Source organism: Nyctibius grandis, chromosome 7 (genome assembly GCF_013368605.1).
Source record: "Nyctibius grandis isolate bNycGra1 chromosome 7, bNycGra1.pri, whole genome shotgun sequence".
Classification (NCBI taxonomy): domain Eukaryota; kingdom Metazoa; phylum Chordata; class Aves; order Nyctibiiformes; family Nyctibiidae; genus Nyctibius; species Nyctibius grandis.
Window position 1 is genome coordinate 44506132 of NC_090664.1, and position 19561 is coordinate 44525692.

The 19561-nt window shown below is 39.0% G+C and overlaps 1 protein-coding gene across 6 annotated transcripts in view; it reads right to left on the reverse strand.

The window, feature by feature from the left end:
- CUL2 (cullin 2) overlaps positions 1–15356 on the reverse strand; it is a 58734-nt gene extending 43378 nt beyond the window's left edge. The window contains exons 1-4 of one of the 6 annotated variants that reach the window (XM_068404534.1): positions 15204–15356; positions 11725–11863; positions 4791–4893; positions 2796–2890 (exon numbers count right to left, since the gene is read on the reverse strand). In XM_068404534.1, the coding sequence (XP_068260635.1) occupies positions 2796–2890; positions 4791–4893; positions 11725–11843 (317 nt within the window). In that variant the 5' untranslated portion in view covers positions 11844–11863; positions 15204–15356. Of the gene's footprint in view, positions 1–2795; positions 2891–4790; positions 4894–11724; positions 11864–14096; positions 14131–14985; positions 15157–15203 lie in introns of those variants that run through there. The other 5 variants (XM_068404538.1, XM_068404535.1, XM_068404533.1 and 2 more) reach the window with 5 other exon arrangements.
- Positions 15357–19561: the final 4205 nt, after the last annotated feature.

A 19561-nucleotide genomic window follows, 5' to 3' on the forward strand; every position in this document is an offset into this window, starting at 1 on the left:
AACACTTAAAAAATGAGGAGACTAGAACTAATATCAGTTTGAATTGTGTTACAGGTTACTGTGATCTTATGTTTAGAATCAGAATACAAATTACTCCTATCATGACAAAACTGGCTGAAGTTTAGTCCTGAAAGGGAGGGAAGATGTTTCACATGAAAGCACAAAAAGAAAGAGAACTAAGATTAGACTAAAGAACTAAAAATTACTATACATTAATATGCTGGTATTATTACAAGTATTTTAAAAAAAAGACAAAATGGAACAAAGCAAAAGCTGCACTAGGTGTGTTTAGTTTTCAGGATTTCATTATGAATAGATTTTAAAACTTCAGCTGTTTTTTTAAAAAAAATTAAATTAATTTAATTTGCTGGATAAGAAAACTGTCCAGTTACTTCAAATAAAGGCACACAAAACAGATTTTTTTACAAGTATGATTACCTATGAAAACACTTACAGCACCAAGACACTGATAAGCCCTAATGTCCAGCATAGTTTTTATCTATTATGTTTATCATCAGAACTAACGAAAACAACAACTGAAGAAGTTTATTCAACATCAAGTGTTCCTTATTCCATTAGTTTTATCACCTTGGTTTAGTCCAGCATGTATCACATGTATGGGATTTTAGTTTTCAAACGGAATCCAAATTTGTTTTCCTAGCAAAATGCACCCAGAGGGTTGGGTGGAAAAAAAAAAAACAAAACCAACACCAAAGAAAGAAAACATTTGACTGAAGTCACATGATCGGTCTTGCATTTTATAAATTTTGCTCAAAAGTGAAGTGTCACATTTCAGTATTTCAAATATTACCTATCTGGGTAGAAGGATTAAGAAGCAGAGATGTAAGCCTGTTTAAATTTTAAAGGAATCTATTTAATAATAACATTAAGATTACTAGCTGTAAAGATTAATTAGTTTTCATTGCTGGAAGAAGTATACAAATTAGATACTGGGATACAACAAAGTCAACTAATTTATGGTACTTTTTGGAGAGCAGGCGCGCAAGTAAGAACAGAACTCCAACTTTTCTTATGGTCTTCAGAACTACTTTCACCCAAAAAGTTCTCCCAAAAAACCCAAAAAAGTTACATAACACTTAATGAAGTGCTGCCAATGCATGACAGTCATTATGACTCTACTAATGAAGCACAGAATTCTTTCTTGCCTTAATGTGTGAGGGTCTTTTAGTTCCCATTACAATATATGTTTTATTATTGAAGAGAAAAATCATACTTTCACAAAGTCAAACCCTTTAGAGACTTTTGAAAGATAGTATATGACAAAACTCAGAGAAAAAAAAAGAAGATATAACTTTGAGGTAAAATTATTTCCAACAGAACACCTAACAAGTACATTTTCTGAGCCAAAACACCATATGCAAAGCAGGAAGAAGAGTTAGAATGGGCAGAGGTGGCATAAAATAAATAACTTCGGAGTTTAAGAACTTGGCTTCATTGATATACGAATACTGCCCTACTGAGCGTATATAAATATGTACAGGTTGGTTCCTGTGCATAACAACTGTCTGGAAAAAAATACCCTAGCCTGTTTAAAAATAAAACAAAAAAAATAAGGTTCACACTGCTGGAGAAGTATTTTAATTTGTTGGTTTAGGACCAGAAGCACTCAAGCACTCACAAAAACTGTTACACAAAGCAGAATCGGTGAGATTCATATATACAAATAGGATTTCCCGCCCTCCCCCACCCCGTATCAACTCTCCAGTTAAGTCAGTGACACATTCTGGAACTAAAGTTTGCAAGCTCAGCATGGACTCCATCACATTTGTTCCCAGTCTGCTACCAATAATTTAATAGATTCTACAAGATCACACATACATCTCCTAACGTAATAGTAAAGGTCTTGAAATGCTTTGTAAATCCTCACATCACACCATCAAAGAAGTATAATATTAATAGTGCCTCATAATTATATCTATCTGCTGGGTATTGCATGCATAATGGACACTAGAATGTTCAACCTACAGTCAGAATGGAATTAAAATCCAAAACCTAGTAAATCCAAAGCCATCTCAATATAGTTATAAACCTAGCAACTCATGAATTGGTGAGTTTTATATGCTTAAGCTATCACTAGTAGCAACGAAACGCAATTGCAATTCAGGAAACAGTAAAAGTACAAAAACAACAGGGGTTAGTTGCATTTTTATTTGTAGACTTGGCTGTAATCTACTGAAAAAACCTGTAAAATTTATTGCCTGTATACAGTCTACTAGTTTCTTAAGTTCTCAGAAAAGAAACAAGGAGAAATTTTCACTTCCTCTCCAATCCCTACAGTTCAAAAATTCACCTGAAAAGAAAGGACCCAAAGAGCACATAACCTTGTGTGAAAAGCTCTTCTAGAAGGGAGAGCTGTTTTTTTGCCAAGGTACATGGCTAAGCTTCGAAACAAACCATGCTGGTTCAACCAGACACTTCATTACAATGCTATTCTTGTAGAACACCTAGGATTATGAGCTACTTCACTGCAGGGCTGATTAGCACCAACATATTTGGCACTGCAACACCAGAAACAACAGAGGTAGGATATATTAGTAATGAACAAATAGTTGGAATAATCTTAGATAATTACTTCAGTGGCAAGAGACATTGCACAGAAAAACCTGTTGGAGCATTATTCCTTTCTTCTCATGTTCTGCTACCATAACTATATTCTCTCCAAAACTGACCTGGGGCATATTCAGCTATTGCTCTCTTTAAGCAACATTCTTAGACTTAAGCTGCAGATCACTGTAATCGTTTCAAAAGTTTAACTATTCATTTGCAAAGCTTACCTGTATAAACAGTCCATATAGTCTGCCCCTTTGCTATACTCCTCCCAGTATCTGTGATACATAACCAGTACTTGTTCTTCAGCTTCCAGAACTCTCTGTGAAGGAAGACACACACACACACGCTGCCAAAATTAGTATGAACATAGCATACATACATAGAAATTTACAACAGGGTTATCATTTTGGAATAACAATCATAGATTCAAAATTAAGACCACACCTAAGCTTTAACTGGTCTAACAATAATATTGTTGCAATGACCAGAAAACTAATAAATCTTCATACTACGAAGTTTTAGTAAGCCAGCTACAATACCTGAAGTTGTTTTATTTTGCATTTAAAAAGAACAATCTCTCTAATGTATTATTTTCTACTCATTTTTAGAGAAGAACTTGCTTGAGTAAGCATGGTTCATATTCTCACATAATACTGGTGGGATAACTCGCATAACTATTCCCTCACTGACACAGATCAATTTTAAATTCATGCAGCCACATGCATACTGAAGGAGTTACCTAACTATAACTGCTCAAAATCAGTATGCCTTACTGGTTAGAGAAGCCCTTATATTTACCAAGAATCCTGGAATAAAACAAGTTTAACAAAGCGCAGATAAGTGTAAACTTAAACACATATTAAGTTCTGTAAATCTAGGCTCAAATCTTTCAGAATTTAAGTGAATTATCATCTGTGAAGTTGCTGATGTACTGAACTTCTCAAAATATATTCATACTTCAAAGGAATAAGTTCAACAATTTAACCAAATCAGCATGATTTGTGAAGGAGGATGAGATCGCAGGAATTCAACTATAATTCTCTCTACAGCATGTAATTTTGAACTGTGGCTCAAGCAGCAAAGAAGCCCATGCAAAAGTAATGTAAAAGAGGAAAGCTAGTAGACAAAACAGAATTGAGCGTGCTTTCCTCTGCAGTACGAATTTTGCAAAGGTTTTCCAACATTATTTCAAAGACAAATGGTAGATAGCCAATTTAAAAACCAGATGCATGCTTTCTGCTACTTCCCACAGCTTCTACTGTGCTGGCACCTGCCTGATTAACTTAAGTGAGCTCATTCAGCTCACTAAATGAATGAGGAAGAACTTTTCTGGCCAAGTTATCTGCCAGTTCAGTGAACTGACTTAGTCTACAAAAGCGTCAGAGGTATCCTCTCTGCAACCAGTAGAACTACCCATTAAGATAACCAGCCTATCTTGTCAAATACACAGGTACCTAAGCTCAAAAAATAGCATCAAGCTATTTAGCAGTACTACCCAGAATTTGCAATTCTTCATTCCCTTTACAGATACCAAAGACACGTAGACATCTTATTTAAATCTACTTCTCTTTTTCCTGAAATACAAGTAGACATAGTTCATCTATCCTATATATTCAAAATGATGAACCATGATTCTGTTGAAATTAGGTGTCTTAGCTGATGAGACAGAAGCTAATTCACAGCTATATAGGTATACAGGTATTGTTATTTGTCATAATACATAATTTGTCATTACTTCCACCCCCCCAAGCATTATTGTTACTTTATTTCCTACATATTTCTGAAGTTTTCTTTAGTATATACAATCAGTTTCCAAAACACTAGAGTAGACACTTTTATGCTGTAACAGAAGGCTAAGGACAAACTACAGCACATTTGGAAAATGAAGACGTTTCTGTAACTTGTTTCCTTACAAGCATTCAACAGAAAAGAGCGAGCTTACTTTTTAAGCCAACAACGAATATTTTATATAAATTATAATTCTTGGCTTAAAAAGAAAGTTCTTTCTTTCATATTGCATATAGACAGATATTTGTTTACATTGTGTTGTGTGATAAATGTGTTGCATATATCAGATAGAAATATTCTGTCTCTGGAACTCTGTCATCTGTGATTCAGTCTCAAAATCTGCATACCTTCATACACACAAAACAAACAAAAGCCCTCCTTAAAGTAAAAAAAGGACAAACAATACCTACATCAGTAACTCTATAGGTTACCTTGTGCAAATGGCGTACATGATTTTCCAAAAAAATTTTAGTCTCAGTATAAAGTCTCTCTCCAAGAGGTTCAGGATAGGCCACACACAAAGCATAAATGTCTCTGGACTCAGAGTCAAGGTTTGTATCTGCTTAAAGCATGAAAGCTTATCAACAAAATTTAAGATTTACAGAACCCTTTTTTCCTCACACACATGCATTTTAGTTTTTTGGTTTTGTTGGGTTTTTTTCTTTGTTTTTTGGGGGGTTTTTTTTACACTCAAGTACAGAAGATAAAATGGATCATATTCTGAAATTAGTGCATGTCCTGATTTGTGAAGAACTTAAGTTTTCAGCGTCAATAATAAATTTTAAGCAGTGGAAGGTGAGGGAATGTTAGAGTTAAGATCCTGGAACTTCTGGTAGCCCCCCATTGACATGGCTTCTACTCCTTATTTGCCATCTATGAATAATACATGATTATCTCAAAGTGCAAAATCAGCTTTCATCCAAAACTCTTCCTCTGTATCTGCAGCCAATGTGAAATTGAGACTCTTCAGATAATGGAAAGAAGCACTAAATAGGTTAAGAATGTGATTAGCCAGGTATGGAGCAGAGCAAACATGAAGCTGACTTCAAGTTCTCCTCCTCCAAGTCCAAAACAATTTACTGCCCCTGCATATTCCCCCCAAACTCCAGAGGTAAAAAAATTTTGTGGTACTTTGGAAATTAAGTCATCACAATGGTGGTGTAGATTCAAAAACTTTTATTTGTAACCATAATTACAATTTCAGTAATCCTGTTCAGATCACAGCCAGTTATAACAGTTATAACTTGCTCACTTAAATGGGCAGGAGCAAAGAGTTAAACCCCTTAAGGTGGTTTTGTCCCGGAAGTATCTTGCAGAGCTACACTTTTGGTTTGTAAGGTTTGTATCAAGTTTAAAGAAAGTCACTTGATACTTTGTCAGGAAAAGAATTTATGATTAAGAACTTTACTTTCAGAAAAGTCAAGCAAGGATTAAGTCAAGCTTCAGGTGAACAACTGTGGGGAAATAAGCTAGTTCTGCAAAAATTTACTTAACGTCAAGCTTATCTGCTAAGTCTAGGCATTTTATAAAACTAGCCATGCTAGAAATAATGATTTAGTATAGATTACTTTTTAAGGTAAGCTCTTTAATTAAGAGAAGACAAGAGGTCTGCTTTCCTCTAGTCTACCTAAAAAAAAGCACATGCCTGTCTAAAACGTGGTAGAAGACATAAGGACAGTTGACAAGTCACCTGCTTAGTCTACAGAACAGCATCAACCTTTGATCACACAGGTTTTCCTAAAAGCATGTTTCATTTTTTACATAGAAGCAGTACTCAAAACAGAGAAGACACTGATGTAAGATAACTAAAAGGAAAAAGACTTTATTTGGCAACTGGAATCTCGGAGTGCCTAATCAGAGTCTAATCTCAAGTACAGCTGTTTCATTCATATAGATCATCTTTATCAGAATTCTCCTCAGAATGGCAAGAAGCATTAAATGGAAACCCCAAGAAAACAGGCAATATTCACTGCTTTGTAACAGTAGCTAGCATTACATTACACCACCTTACAGTTATGAACAGTAATATATCAAAACAAACTATTAAATTAGCAGTGAAGAATGAAAGGTTTTCTTAAACGGATTGTAAAGAACAATTGGTTTTTACACATTCCCCCCTTCAAATGAATTTTGTCAGTCTAAGGACAGTCTGCAGTCGAACGCATCCTCAGTATCATACAGATCACAAGCCTCTTCACTATGCAGAGAGAAAGTAAACTCCAGAATCAGAAATCTTTGTAAGCTACTCACAAGCAAAGGGGACATGACTTTCCTATTTAGATATACAACTACACCATATGAATCACCAGAACTGTTATGGATCTCTGCTACGAGAATGACTTACTTTGAAGTTAGAGCAAACATGCAGCCTTCACCACAACAGCACAAGAAAATATAACGGCAGCTTATGTGACGAAAGCAGCAAACAAATCTCTCTGAATTTATCTAGCCTCTGTGCCCTAGGCTTCAGTTAGGAGTCCAGATGACCATTACTGTTGTAAACAAGTTTCTTAGTTGTAATAAACCTATTTAAGAACAAAAATAGTATCTGTACTCCTTTGTGAAAATGCACATCTTCCAAATACGTCTTTACCTTATTCTAGAGAACAGTCAAATTTTCTTGCAAATGAAGAAAGCTGAATCTAGTATTCTTCCTTGACATATGACACTCAGTTTGTGTGCCTGCTGAAATCAAACAGCTTAATCACAGAAGAACTTCCACAGGCACCTCACATGTTTGCCTGTATCAGCCAAATGATAAAAATCAACACCACATTCTACTTGCTAAGTTTCTCTGGATTTCTACAAAAAGGAGTTATGGAGCCTCAAAAACACATTAGAGAGTAGCTTTGCTACAGAAAGTTCACACTCGCTCAATTTGTACTAGCTTATTCATCTAACTACAGTTTTCAGTCCAGAATCTAAATTTAACTGTAGTGTTCAAAATGTTGCGACTCTCAACAAAAAAAAAAACAAAACAAAACAAAACACCATCACCTTTGGGGGGAGATGAATCATTAATCATCACTGGTATTTTACTCCATAAACTTAAAGCACATTTTTTTCTGTGCTGCTGTCCCTTAGAAGACTAGGAAGAAGCCTTTACTATTTAATAATTTATCTTTAATGGCAAAAGTCATCTCTGCTTCCAGTTCAGCACATAGATTTGCATGGTGAGAAAGGTCAAAGGAAGCTGATGCCAGACTGCTGCTTAGGGGCCTTCACTGTGTTGAGAACATCAAAAGCCTCGTGCAATTTAAGTGCTCCAGTATTTGCTATTTGAGGGGAACGGGAAAGGAACCCAGCAATGGGAAACTGAAGCAATTCCACACTAAGGAAAAAAAACCCCACATCAACAAGAAAATACTGTATCCAAGGCCATAAAAGCTCAGAAATATTGTCCTGAGGGTTAAAAAAGAATCTAGTTAAGACCATATATTAACAGAAGGTTTTGCATAGATCTTCTCTAGAAGACCGAAGTAGAGCTTTTGGAAAATTTCTGTGATTGTTGGTCTTCCTCTGTAACAGTATCAAAACTCATAGGACTTGAGGACTCACAGTCAGAAAGAATCATACACAGAATCACACAGAATCAACCAGGTTGGAAGAGTCCTCTGGGATCATCGAGTCCAACCATTGCCCTGACACCACCATGTCAACTAGACCATGGCACTAAGTGCCATGTCCAGTCTTTTCTTAAACACATCCAGAGATGGTGACTCCACCACCTCCCTCCTGGGCAGCCCATTCCAATGTCTAATAACCCTTTCTGAAAAGAAATTCTTCCTAATGTCCAACCTGAACCTCCCCTGGTGAAGCTTGAGGCTGTGTCCTCTTGTCCTATCGCTAGTTGCCCGGGAGAAGAGGCCAACTCCCACTTCACTACAACCTTCAGGTAGTTGTAGACTGCAATAAGGTCACCTCTGAGCCTCCTCTTCTCCAGGCTAAACAACCCCAGCTCCTTCAGCCGTTCCTTGTAGGTCAGACCCTCCAGACCCTTCACCAGCTTGGTCGCCCTCCTCTGGACTCGCTCCAACACCTCAACATCTTTCTTGAAGTGCGGGGCCCAGAACTGGACACAGTACTCAAGGTGCGGCCTCACTAGTGCCGAGTACAGAGGGACTATCACTTCCCTAGACCGGCTGGCTACACTATTCCTAATATATACATTATTATATAATTATGATCATATTAACTTTATTTACTCTTCCTTCTCTTCAGGTCGGTTCTTATGTTACAGACACATGATTATGAGTTTCTAGTTCACTATAGGATCCTTGTAAAATGGGGGATTAGAGGAGGGAGAACAAACACGCAGAAAAATGGAAACAAATAGGTGACCACGTTGCACACTTTTAAAGTAATTCTGTTTGCAGTACGACTACCTTCCTTCCTGGGTACTATTCATCCTATTTATTTGGTTGGTAGAAAACTCAAGACAACAACAGGAAGATCCTGATCTACCCGTGCAAAAAAAGTTCTACTGCTAAAAGGTAGTTACCAAAGTACAGATGAACTACCACTCTCTAATCAAGCTTGATCAGCCTCTCAATTTAAAGAGCACTCCCTAGCCTACCGAATAGATAGAAGCAAAGTCTTAAAAGTTATACAAAGCATTCATAACAACCAAATTATTGTAAATAATATCTCAAATAGAGAGAACTAACTGTCACTCATTTACCAGACACTAAAGGAACTCCAGAAATATTTCTTTCTGCAGAGAACCTGAAAGAAAATCTAGAGGTCAAAGGTGGCTCAAGATGACTCACAGTTTAAATAAAGTGACATATGGTCTTTCAAGTGATCTTTTCTGGGAGATTTTAACTCTTATACAGTTGTGGTTCCCACCTCATTGCCATTCTAGTATTTCAAGTTTGAGATATAAGCTATATTTAAAAATAAGCTATGTTTAACAATAAAATTACCATTAGAGTTACAAAGAACACACTATATTCAAGACGAACAAGTTCTGGTGAAGTAGTGAGGCAAAAATTACTTCTAAAGTGAAATACGCACAGTACAAGCCCCTCACCCATAAAATACTATTAGTCTGCATACACCATTTGATCTCAGCTGTCTCAAGCAGCAGAAGAGAAAGCAAACACTTCTTAGAATACACTGCTGCAGATTGAAATCATGATTCTTTGCTGTATCTTATGTTTCCACATCATTGTTTTGACTATCGACTACAAAGATCAGGTGGTACTAAAATCAATGAAATAACCCGTATGGATTTCATTAACACAGTTCAAATCATTTGTCACCTTTTTATTGTGCTTATTAAGCAGCAAGAAAAACAGAGTTAATATGACATTTCCTTTAAAATCCCTGTAGATATTTAGAAACAATGACTCGAATTTCACAAAGAATAAAAAGCTAACAAAGAACAAGAAGATGCATTTTTTAAATGCCACATCTTCCTAAAATATATCATTAATACTTTAGTTTTCTTTATATATTTAAAACCTGGAAAATGCTTTCACACCAGCTGTATAGAACTACCAGTTTCACCAAGTTGAATACTCAGTGAGCAGTTTGTATTAAAATAGAGAGTTTGGTTAAAGGTAGCAGAAATACTAAACAATCAACATTTAAACTAGAAGTTACAAGTCACACAAGCTCCTCAGGCCATTCAGCCATAGTGAATAAGCCAAAAGGCTCTTGCCTGAGCCTAATTAGGCACTAATAGTGCCACTTTCCAAGGAACATAATTAAGAGATGATAATAAGTAAAGTCTTAAGAATTACATGCCAAATGATTCTTCCAAGACTGCTTCCTGAGTCTGCTACTCATATGCATTCCCTTTCTGATATTCCATCAACTGCAGTAAATCCCAAAAGAGGATCAACAGCAGACTTGTGCACAAGGCCTCCACATAAGAAGTTCTAAGCGAAACAGTGTGACAAGAGGAATCAATGCAACATTTCATTCAATTATTATTTTAGATTTAAAACTATTTTAGATGCCCTTGTTTAAATATTTAGAGCTTTAAGCTACAGAAGTTAACCACTTGTTGAATACTGAAATAAGCAATTCTCAAAAACTGCTTAGAAAGAATGATTATAGCACAACTTGTCAGCACATAAGTGCACAATTAATTAATTCAAAAAGTCTGCAAATTTTGGAGTAACTTGAACTTGACTCCAAGACAAAGTGAAGAGTCATGCCCCCAGAAATTAATTACAAAGTTTTAAAATGAAAGAGCTCCTTAAAGATTATTGCACCATAGAACAAGGCTCCACATGGACTAATAGGAACTAGATTTTTCTTTTATGTATTTATACACATGCACACACTCAAAACACAAGCAGGTGGGACAGTAATTCTGAGAAATGGTAACATGTTCAGAAAGATACAAGACTTTAGAGTCCAGCTCCTGCACGCAGAATAAACTTACGTTGTAAAAATCTACGTATAAGAATCTTCTCAGGAGCTTCTTTTTTCACCCAGAAAAATTAACAAATCAATAAATAAGTCTAAACCATTTTTCCTCCCTATAATTAAACCAAACTCAGTCAAATTGCTGCAGAACACCTGAAAAGCCTCCTAAAATTCTCTAATTATTCACCACACTGTAATGGCTAATGAATGCCTAGACACAGGGCATAATATAACTGGTTTGAATAGTTACACTTCTTTTAAAAGAAGAATTTTACTAAAACTTAAATCTTGTAAAAAATTACAAGTCCATTTTACATGTAAAATGCAAACCTTTCACTACAACAATATATGTACAGCTGTGACTTCAACAGCAAGACCATACGAGCACAGCTAGAAAGACTACTTGTTTTTAAACATAGCTTAACTGCCAGGAAGAGAGAGGCAATATCAGTGGAGGGAAAGGAAGAAGGCTTTTTTATAAACCCTTGCTATAGAAATATCTAATATAATAGTCATCAGTACACTTAGAAGTGCAAAGAAGAGTGACACCTCTTTAATTAGAACCACCTCACCACTCCCCACACCCCCAAATTTAAAGATATGCATTCTCTGTCTTAGGTGTTTCCCCTGCTACACACACACCTAAGCATACAAGAAAAACTCATTATCAGAATAGGGGAAATTCAATGAATGTACTTCTGTGAACAGCTATAGCATAAGCTAAGTATCAGAGCTACTACAAGTGAGTAAAACCCAGACTGGTTTATTTTTTATTACCATGATGATTTTTACATGGAATATTTCCCAAATATGCAGAATTTCCCATCCCTTTCAACATATCCACTGACCCACAGGCTTAATAACAGATACAAACTTACAACAAGCTTCTGATCAAGACCACTGGAATTGTTACATAATGCAGGCCCACTCCATGCTAAACACATCATACAAACACATTAAGTCATATTTTTACTTAAAGGATACGAGAAGCGATCATTCCACGTTGCTCTTTCAACATAATCCAACATAACAACAGCTTTAATTGTTGTTAGAAGTTTGTTCCATGTTTCATCAAAGTCAACTACTCGTGGTTTCAAAGACATTGTGGGGCTTTAGTGTTAATCTGTAGAAGAATTAAACATGTCAGAGAACATTGCACAATCATTTAAAAAAAATACATTTCCTTTGAATTTTTCAATTTAAACTTTATATGTTGGTGTACCACCATGATACAGAAATATGAAGAACACCCACCCCTGCTTCCCCACCCTCCAAAATCAAGCGCACAAGCCCTTATTTTTAACATGATGGAACATTAATGTTGCATGAGTAGCCTATAACATAACACCAATTTATCTAAAAGCCTCGTGCCTCATGAAGTTCATCACCTTACCAAGCTGCCCATTTCACAGTGCCATATGAAGAAAACAACTTTCCTGTAAATTTTTGTTTGTTCACTTTTATCAAGTTATATCTGAGAAAATTTTGGGCAGGAACACACTGAACATATTACTAGAGTATATGAAATTACTACTCTCAGTTTGTAGCCTATGTTCACCTCAAGCTTTCATGAGACATTTTTGGTGTTATATTTAAAAAGCCACAAAACCTAAGAGCTTTGATCAGGATGACAAAAAGAAAACATATTTAAACAGAGAGCATTACGCAGAGCTTGTGTAGCTTATTGCACTGTGCAGCACAACAAATAGTGAATTCTTTCAAATACGACATGGCTTGAAAATACAGAAGCTGTGTTAGTAATTTCAAATCAAAAATACTGAAAGAGATTTATCGAAATATAAACATTAAATTACTGAAATAAAACTATGAAAAAAGTAAGGTAATTTAAAAAAAAAGAGACAGAACTGTGAAGGCCTCTTCTTTCTTTTATTTGTCTCTGTCCTACGCACCTAATCTAGAAAGGACCTGATGTGTGACATTTCATGCACAAAGCAAGTCTAGTTCCTGCTCAGAAACACTGCATTGTAAGACTAAAACAAAAAGTGGAAAGAATACTTCTACTTCCATTTTAAATAGATGGACAAGTGACTTAACTTGTCTTCCCAAATTTTCAAGGTCAGATAGGAAAAAAGAAAGCTAGTGACAAACAGACTTTTAGCACAAAAGGTGCCTCTATAAGGCAAAGAATCAACTGTCACGCTAAAAAACTATTTAGCAACCAGATTACTGCCTTAACCGCTAATGGCTCTGAATTTTTCTCAGGCAGATTAGGTCTCTCAAACTCCAGGATATATAGCTTGCCAATTTAAGAGAAAAACAAATCAGATGCAACTTTTACACTGCATGCAAGCAAACCACCACCCTGACTAACAAACCAAGCTCCTTAACTGCTGTGAATTCAGGAACCGCAGAGGGTTGTTCTCCTCTACCTGCAACACAACAGTTTCCTTTTCAAATGTAATCAATGTATTACCCAACCCACATTTGTTTTGATTTCATAAAGAAACTGAGTAGAAACTAAGTAATATCGAGGAAGTGGTATTATCCTAGGTGTTATGAACAGGAAGCTTCTTTAAAGAAAAACTAAAGCTCAGTAAGTGGTGCATAAATATTTTCAGTAGAAACATTTAAGTTTTTGTATTTGCAACATGGTTATTACCACTTTTGGAAATGGAAAAAATCTTCAATCCCTGTATGTCAATAGCAGCCTACTACACAGAAAATCAGTGAGAACTGACAAAACAAATAGATATCCATCAAAGAAAGTAAGTTGAAAAACACAAACCGATGTATGTTTCAAAGAAACATGAACCTCAGTAGAAGTAAACAACAGTAGAGCTCACTTCCAGGAGAGGGAGGAAAGGGGGAACAGTTCTAATATTATTCTTAAGGAAAACACCAGAGTATTTTCAGCTGACCCCAATAAAAAATAATCACGGACCACAAAATGTTAAGAATCCTAAGAAGTTCTTGTGGTAATGAAGTTATACTTAGTTGAGTCTTATGTTATAGGTTGCTCTCTCTGAAACACACTTGGTACCTCCGAGATAAAAGCCCCATTCCTACACAGATAAGCAAAACTGAGGAGAGGAAGAAAGGGTGAAGAAAAAGTCCTCCCCACAATACATCACACAGAATCAGTAATACTGTGTTTAGTATCACCAAAACCTAATAATATGTAAAGCACCATGCATCCACATACTCACAAAGGTATTCTGGAGTTAAATAGTTTAAGATAGAGCTGACTTATTTAGCATTCTCTTACAGCTTTCACATCAATATGAATTTAAACTTGTTTTATAGACATATTAACAAATACAGCATAACTTTTTCTGTAAGACGCTGGGGGTTTTGGGGATTTGCTGTGTTTCAGCGTCTGCAATGCGCAAGCTCACCAGCTTAGAGTATTAAATGTCTTCTACTGATGCAAGTAATCTCCACGGTAAAAATCACAGTAGAGCAGAATACCTACCCTAGGGTTTATACTATTCATGGGGTGGGAAACCATACCTGTTTGACAAGCCCTAAGGTAAACAGATATTGTCGAAACTTATTTACACACGAGGATAACGAAAGGATGTTGCTTTCATCTCCTCATTCTTTAAAACATTCCACTGTCATAGTGAATGTATTTGTTGACATAAATAATTGTAGGGGTTTTGGCCAGCATCAAAACATTCCCCAAATTTCCAACCTATTCAACTACCCCAAGAAATAATATTACAAGCTAGTGGTGGGTGGACAGCCGAGGGCAGGCGTACCCGCGTCAAACACGGGCACAGCGTGGCCTGCCGCCACCCCCCGCGCCCTCGCCCGGCAGCGGCGGGGGGACCCCGCTCCCCACGGCCCCTCCGGCAGGCCGCCGGCAGGGGACGGGCGCTCCTCGCCTGCCCTCACCAAAACAAAAGCGAAACGGGCTGAGGCCGCAGCGCGGAGGTGACCAGCCCCGCCGGGGGACCCGCACCACGCCCGCCCCGCCGGGCAAGAGCAGGCGCCGGGGCAGGACCCGGCCCGCGCCCCGCCGGCGGCGCCCCGCGGGGGGAGGGCGCTACCGCACACACACCGCCGAGGGACGGGTGGTCGGGGCGGGCCCAACCTCGCGGGGCGGCGGGCAGGGGCCGGGAGGCGCTCCCGCCTGGGCGGGGAGGCAGAGCCTCGGCGCCCCCACACGCACCCGGCCGCCTACAGCGCGCGGGGACGGGGACCGCCGCCTCCCCCTCGAGTGCGGGGTTCCCTCCCCTCAGCCCGGCGGCGCTCCTGGCCGGGCCGAGCGAGGGGCGTTACCTGGCGGCAAGGGGCCCGAGTTAGCGACGCCCACCCGCCGGCCTCCCTCGCTCTCTACCCTGCGGCCGCGGTCCCTGCCCCGCTTCGTCCTCACAGCGCTGCCATTACCAAAGCCGCTCGCCCCTCGCGCCCCGCCCCTCCACCGGCGCCGCCACTGCCGAGGACGGGGTGCGGCGCAGCCCCGCACCCTCCGCGCCGCCGCCGCGCCGCTTCCTCACCCGCCGCGCCGAGCGCTGCCGCCTCCGGACTCTACCCACCGGCGTCAGGATGGGTGGGGGCCGACGGGTCCCGGCGCACCGTCACTTTCCGACCCCACCCCCCCCCCGCCTGAGGAAAGGGGCTTGGTACAGCCCACTCTACGGCAAGCACGGGCGGCCGCAATTCCCCGCAGCGGGGCGGCCCGGGGCCGCATGGCGCATGTCCCGTTGGGCCCCCGCGCACGCGTTGCTCCTCCATTAGTGACGGATCCCGTTCCGCGCATGCGCGCTGCCGTCCCGCTTGGAGCGGCGAGGCCGGGGCACTGTGCGGCCCGGGCACTGTGCGGCCCGAAATGGAGTCGTGGGGGGCAGCGAAGCGGCAGGGCGCAGCCGCATAGGCCGCCCCTCCACCCCCTATGCGGCTCCGCAGGCGCTAAGCCTTGTGTGGGATCCCTCTCCCGGGCGCGGAGTGTCTTGGTTCCCAGGGGTTCGTGTGAGGAGATTCTGTCCCAGCGTGGAGGGCGCGGGCGGCCGCCTGCCCCTGACTCCCGGCAGGGACTTCCGACCACGAATAAACAACTGCCAGCACCTGCTCGAGATTGGAAAAGGCCCCGTCCCGGTAGCGGGACCCAGCTCCGGCCCTGGCCGCCCGCCTGCTTCTGCTGCCTCGGCCAGGCGGCCGCCGCTGACTTTATCGTCTGCTGGAGCTCCTTGGAGGAAAACGGCAACGAAAAGTTTTTAGCTCGAAATAACCAAGTAAAATCAATGTGGAGACAAAGCAAAGTATTAACGTATTCTGAACACACGTATTTTTCATGCCAGAGATGGCCTGTATCTGATTGTGCAGGCGCCTTTCAGACTTGCACTGCAGAGTCAGGACTAAACGGCAATTTGTGGCTCAGAGTGCACTCACAACTCCCTCTCTTTTCATTTCTTACTCGCAGTAACTAAAGTCTGCTTCCTTCCGTTTTGCAGGAGAATGTGGGCGTTTCCTGAGGCTTGTCCCAGAGACTGAAACAGCTATGTCCTAAAGCTGTCTCCAGTTTTCAAGGAAGAAAGGCTATGGGACTGAGAGACTGGTTCTGAAGTACATCAGAAAAAATGTAAAACCATAAAAAGTTAGGTGCAAAAGTGTAACTTTTTTATAGATTTACCATGGCTCTGCAAGCTGTTTGGCAGAGTGATACCTATTGTAATTCCTAGGAGCAGGAGAAAGACATTTGATTCCTGAAGCCTGTTTCTCCTCCCCTTCTCAAAATGCACTATCTGTTAGTTTCACATGCAGCACTACAGAAACCCACACTTGAATTTTCTTGTGGCAGTTCCTTGCATCTTCCCTCTGGAAATCTGTTTTTCGTCTTCTAATGCTTCTGAACGCATCCATTCTTACATATTCGGACAGTATTTGCCTTCTATTAACTGTATCCCTTCTGTAGGTAAAGACTGTTCTAAAGAGATCCTTTAACAGACAATTCCTAGATTACAAAGAAATAAGTAGAATCTCCTTAGGCTATTATATAATCTCCTTATGATTTTTCCCTTATGTGCATGTGTACTGTTATATAAAATACTTTTTAATTACTTGCTTTTTGTGTCCTTTGTAAAAGGTATCCATGTTCAGAAAATCTTGAAAATAGCTCACTATAAATTTAGCTATTTCAATTTGTTTTTCTTTTCTCTTAGGAAGTTCAGGTATGTGAGGGATAGAAGTATAGTAAGAAAATTAACTGTCACTCAGAAAAAGTACCAAGCTCAGTACAGTAATTACTAATATAATTGCTGTATCACTCAAAATAGAACACATTTATAACTCTAATTTCTTTTTTCTGTTATTTGGAGTATGTTTCCTGCCAGAGGGAAACCTGTGTTTGATTTCAGCCCACATGTTTGTTTGTTTGTTTAATTATGGAAATGCCACACAGCTGCTCTTATTATGCAAGAGAGTTTTCATACCTGTATCCTCCTTTACATGCTATTTAAATACTCCTTTTTTCCTTTCCAAATGAAAATAGCAACACTGGAAATACACAGCTGGTACAGTGAGGTTGTGTTCTGAAAAGTGACTCAAAATTACTTTACAGTTCTCTTCATAGCTTCCAGAACAAACTTCTGCAGGCCTGGATGATAGCCAGAGATATATTTCTACATGTGCATATATAAAAGCACTGACTTTGAATTTTGAAATGTCTTTTTTATCATTGGTTGTGAAAAAAATATTGCTTAGGCTGCTTTTTTATTAAAAGTCATGTTCAGTTCCTCATTTCTGCAGAAGCAAGCTTAAATATGTCTTGCATAAAGAGGCACTTCATTAGAAAATGGACAATCAAGTTCTAAAGACAAAAGAGTGCTAACTCTGTAGCGTACATTGAATAAGAGATTGTCATAGTGCATATTTCTGTATCTTTGTAAAACTGTGTGTAGATATCAGGTTTACATAATTATGATACTCCAAAATACCTTAATTCTATGTATATTCAAAAAGTATCACATCTAATTGACCCTGTGTTTTAAAAAATACAAATATTTAAGGCTCTCAGTTTGGCAGTGGTCTTCACATGGACAGCTGTAAAAAAAAATTGTCCAAAATTAAAACGTGTAGTATCAACCTTCAATATGACAGGTTGCTGCTGTGAATGTATTTCTTAATACTGGCCAGAATTTAGGACCCTCTAGTACCTGCTGCTAGATGTAGCTGATCCAACTTTGTTCCTGCCAAAACGGAACAGAATCTTCTGTTTCATCTTTGAAAATTTAAATTTCAAATTTAAAAAGTATTGGGGGCAGATTTTCTAGAAGTGCCTAAGTGTCATAGAAAAATTTACTAGGGTAAATGGAATGTGAAGGATACACATGCTTCTGCAAGCATTTCACTGAAAAATTAAAAGCATGTTGATGTGAAAGGTGTTACATAAAAGCTATGCTTGTGAAGGAGACTCTCCAGAAATGTCTCTGCCTCAATATTTATGTTTTGTTAAAACTAAAAAAAAAGGATCCATTTAGAGCATACAGTATAAATATCTACAGAGACATAGTTTTCTGGAAAACAGATTTATTTCGGAACGCTCTCCATTGTTCAAATTACTCAAAACTGAAATAAAAATAATTCCTTTTCCTGTTTTCAAACCAAGCCCTTGCCCATTTCATTTCCAGTGCTTACAACCTTTTCATTAAGCCTTAATAATTTTCTCCGATTTTTAAAATTAGTTCTATTAACTCATTCTAGACATTTTAAACACCATTTCATCTTTCTCTATATTCAACCTTAACCTACCTCTTTTTCTATTTTGCTGGTTTAACTCTCTTCTGTTTGCTGGGGGGTTGTAACTTTCAGCTTTTAATTGCTTGTTATTTTCTGCAAGTGCTACATTGTATCTGTGGCAGTCCCTCCTTTTTGTAGGACTGATGGTTCCTTTCTAGTGGTAGCATTAGCAACAAGCTTGTAAAATTGAAGTATTGGAAGTTAAGATATATGCTGGCACAATTAAATTATGCTATTTAATCATGCTGTGCAAATGTATTAATTGTACAGGATCATATTAGATACCACAAGTTAGATGGCAGTTAATGAAAAGCATCTTCATCTGTACACTACCCAAACTTTATACAGCATGTGTTTTCTAAATTTCTGTCATATGAGGAAGTATTGTCCCGAGTTAACTGCTGCAAACTGGAAACATAGATACAGGAAGGAAGGTATTTTAAAATCTAATAATTTTGGGTGTTCAGCATGGGAGAATCATGTGCTGATTTTCTGAGATGATGAATATTCACAGTTTCCACAAACTTTATGTTAGGTACCAAGTCCTTACTTCTTCCGCAAACTCTTTTCTGGAAGACTGCAGCTGGGGAGCCATGATTAGGGAAACACAATTAGGAAGAAGAGCATGAACATTCGTTATTGTTTGTCATGTAAGATATTTAAAAATTGTTCTCAGATTTAAGTGTATTTAGGAAATAAAAATTTCTAAATCCCAAAACTTTGTAAAATCTGGATACCTTTTCCATCAAGTTTCTTTGTCAAGACTAGCCAGAGAATTACCACCTGAAAATACACAGTGGGCTATTGCAGGAGTCTGAGATGAGCCTGCTGTGAGCTCTGCTGCGTGTGCTGCGAAAGCCATCCCGTCACTCCCACAGGGCAGCCTGCATATCCAAAAGAACAGAGCTTCTCCTACAGTCCATTAAGAAACAATTTTAATGTATCCGCTCAGAACAAGACTAAAACTTGTGTGTCTGCGCCAGTGCTTCGCATGAGTGGATACATGATTTATGCATCAGTGAGTTTAATTCAGTGTTAACTCTGCAGTGGGGCTGCTCCAGATGTTGATCAGGTGAATCAAGCCTGCTGGGCAGACATGCCCAAGAATACCAGCTAAGAA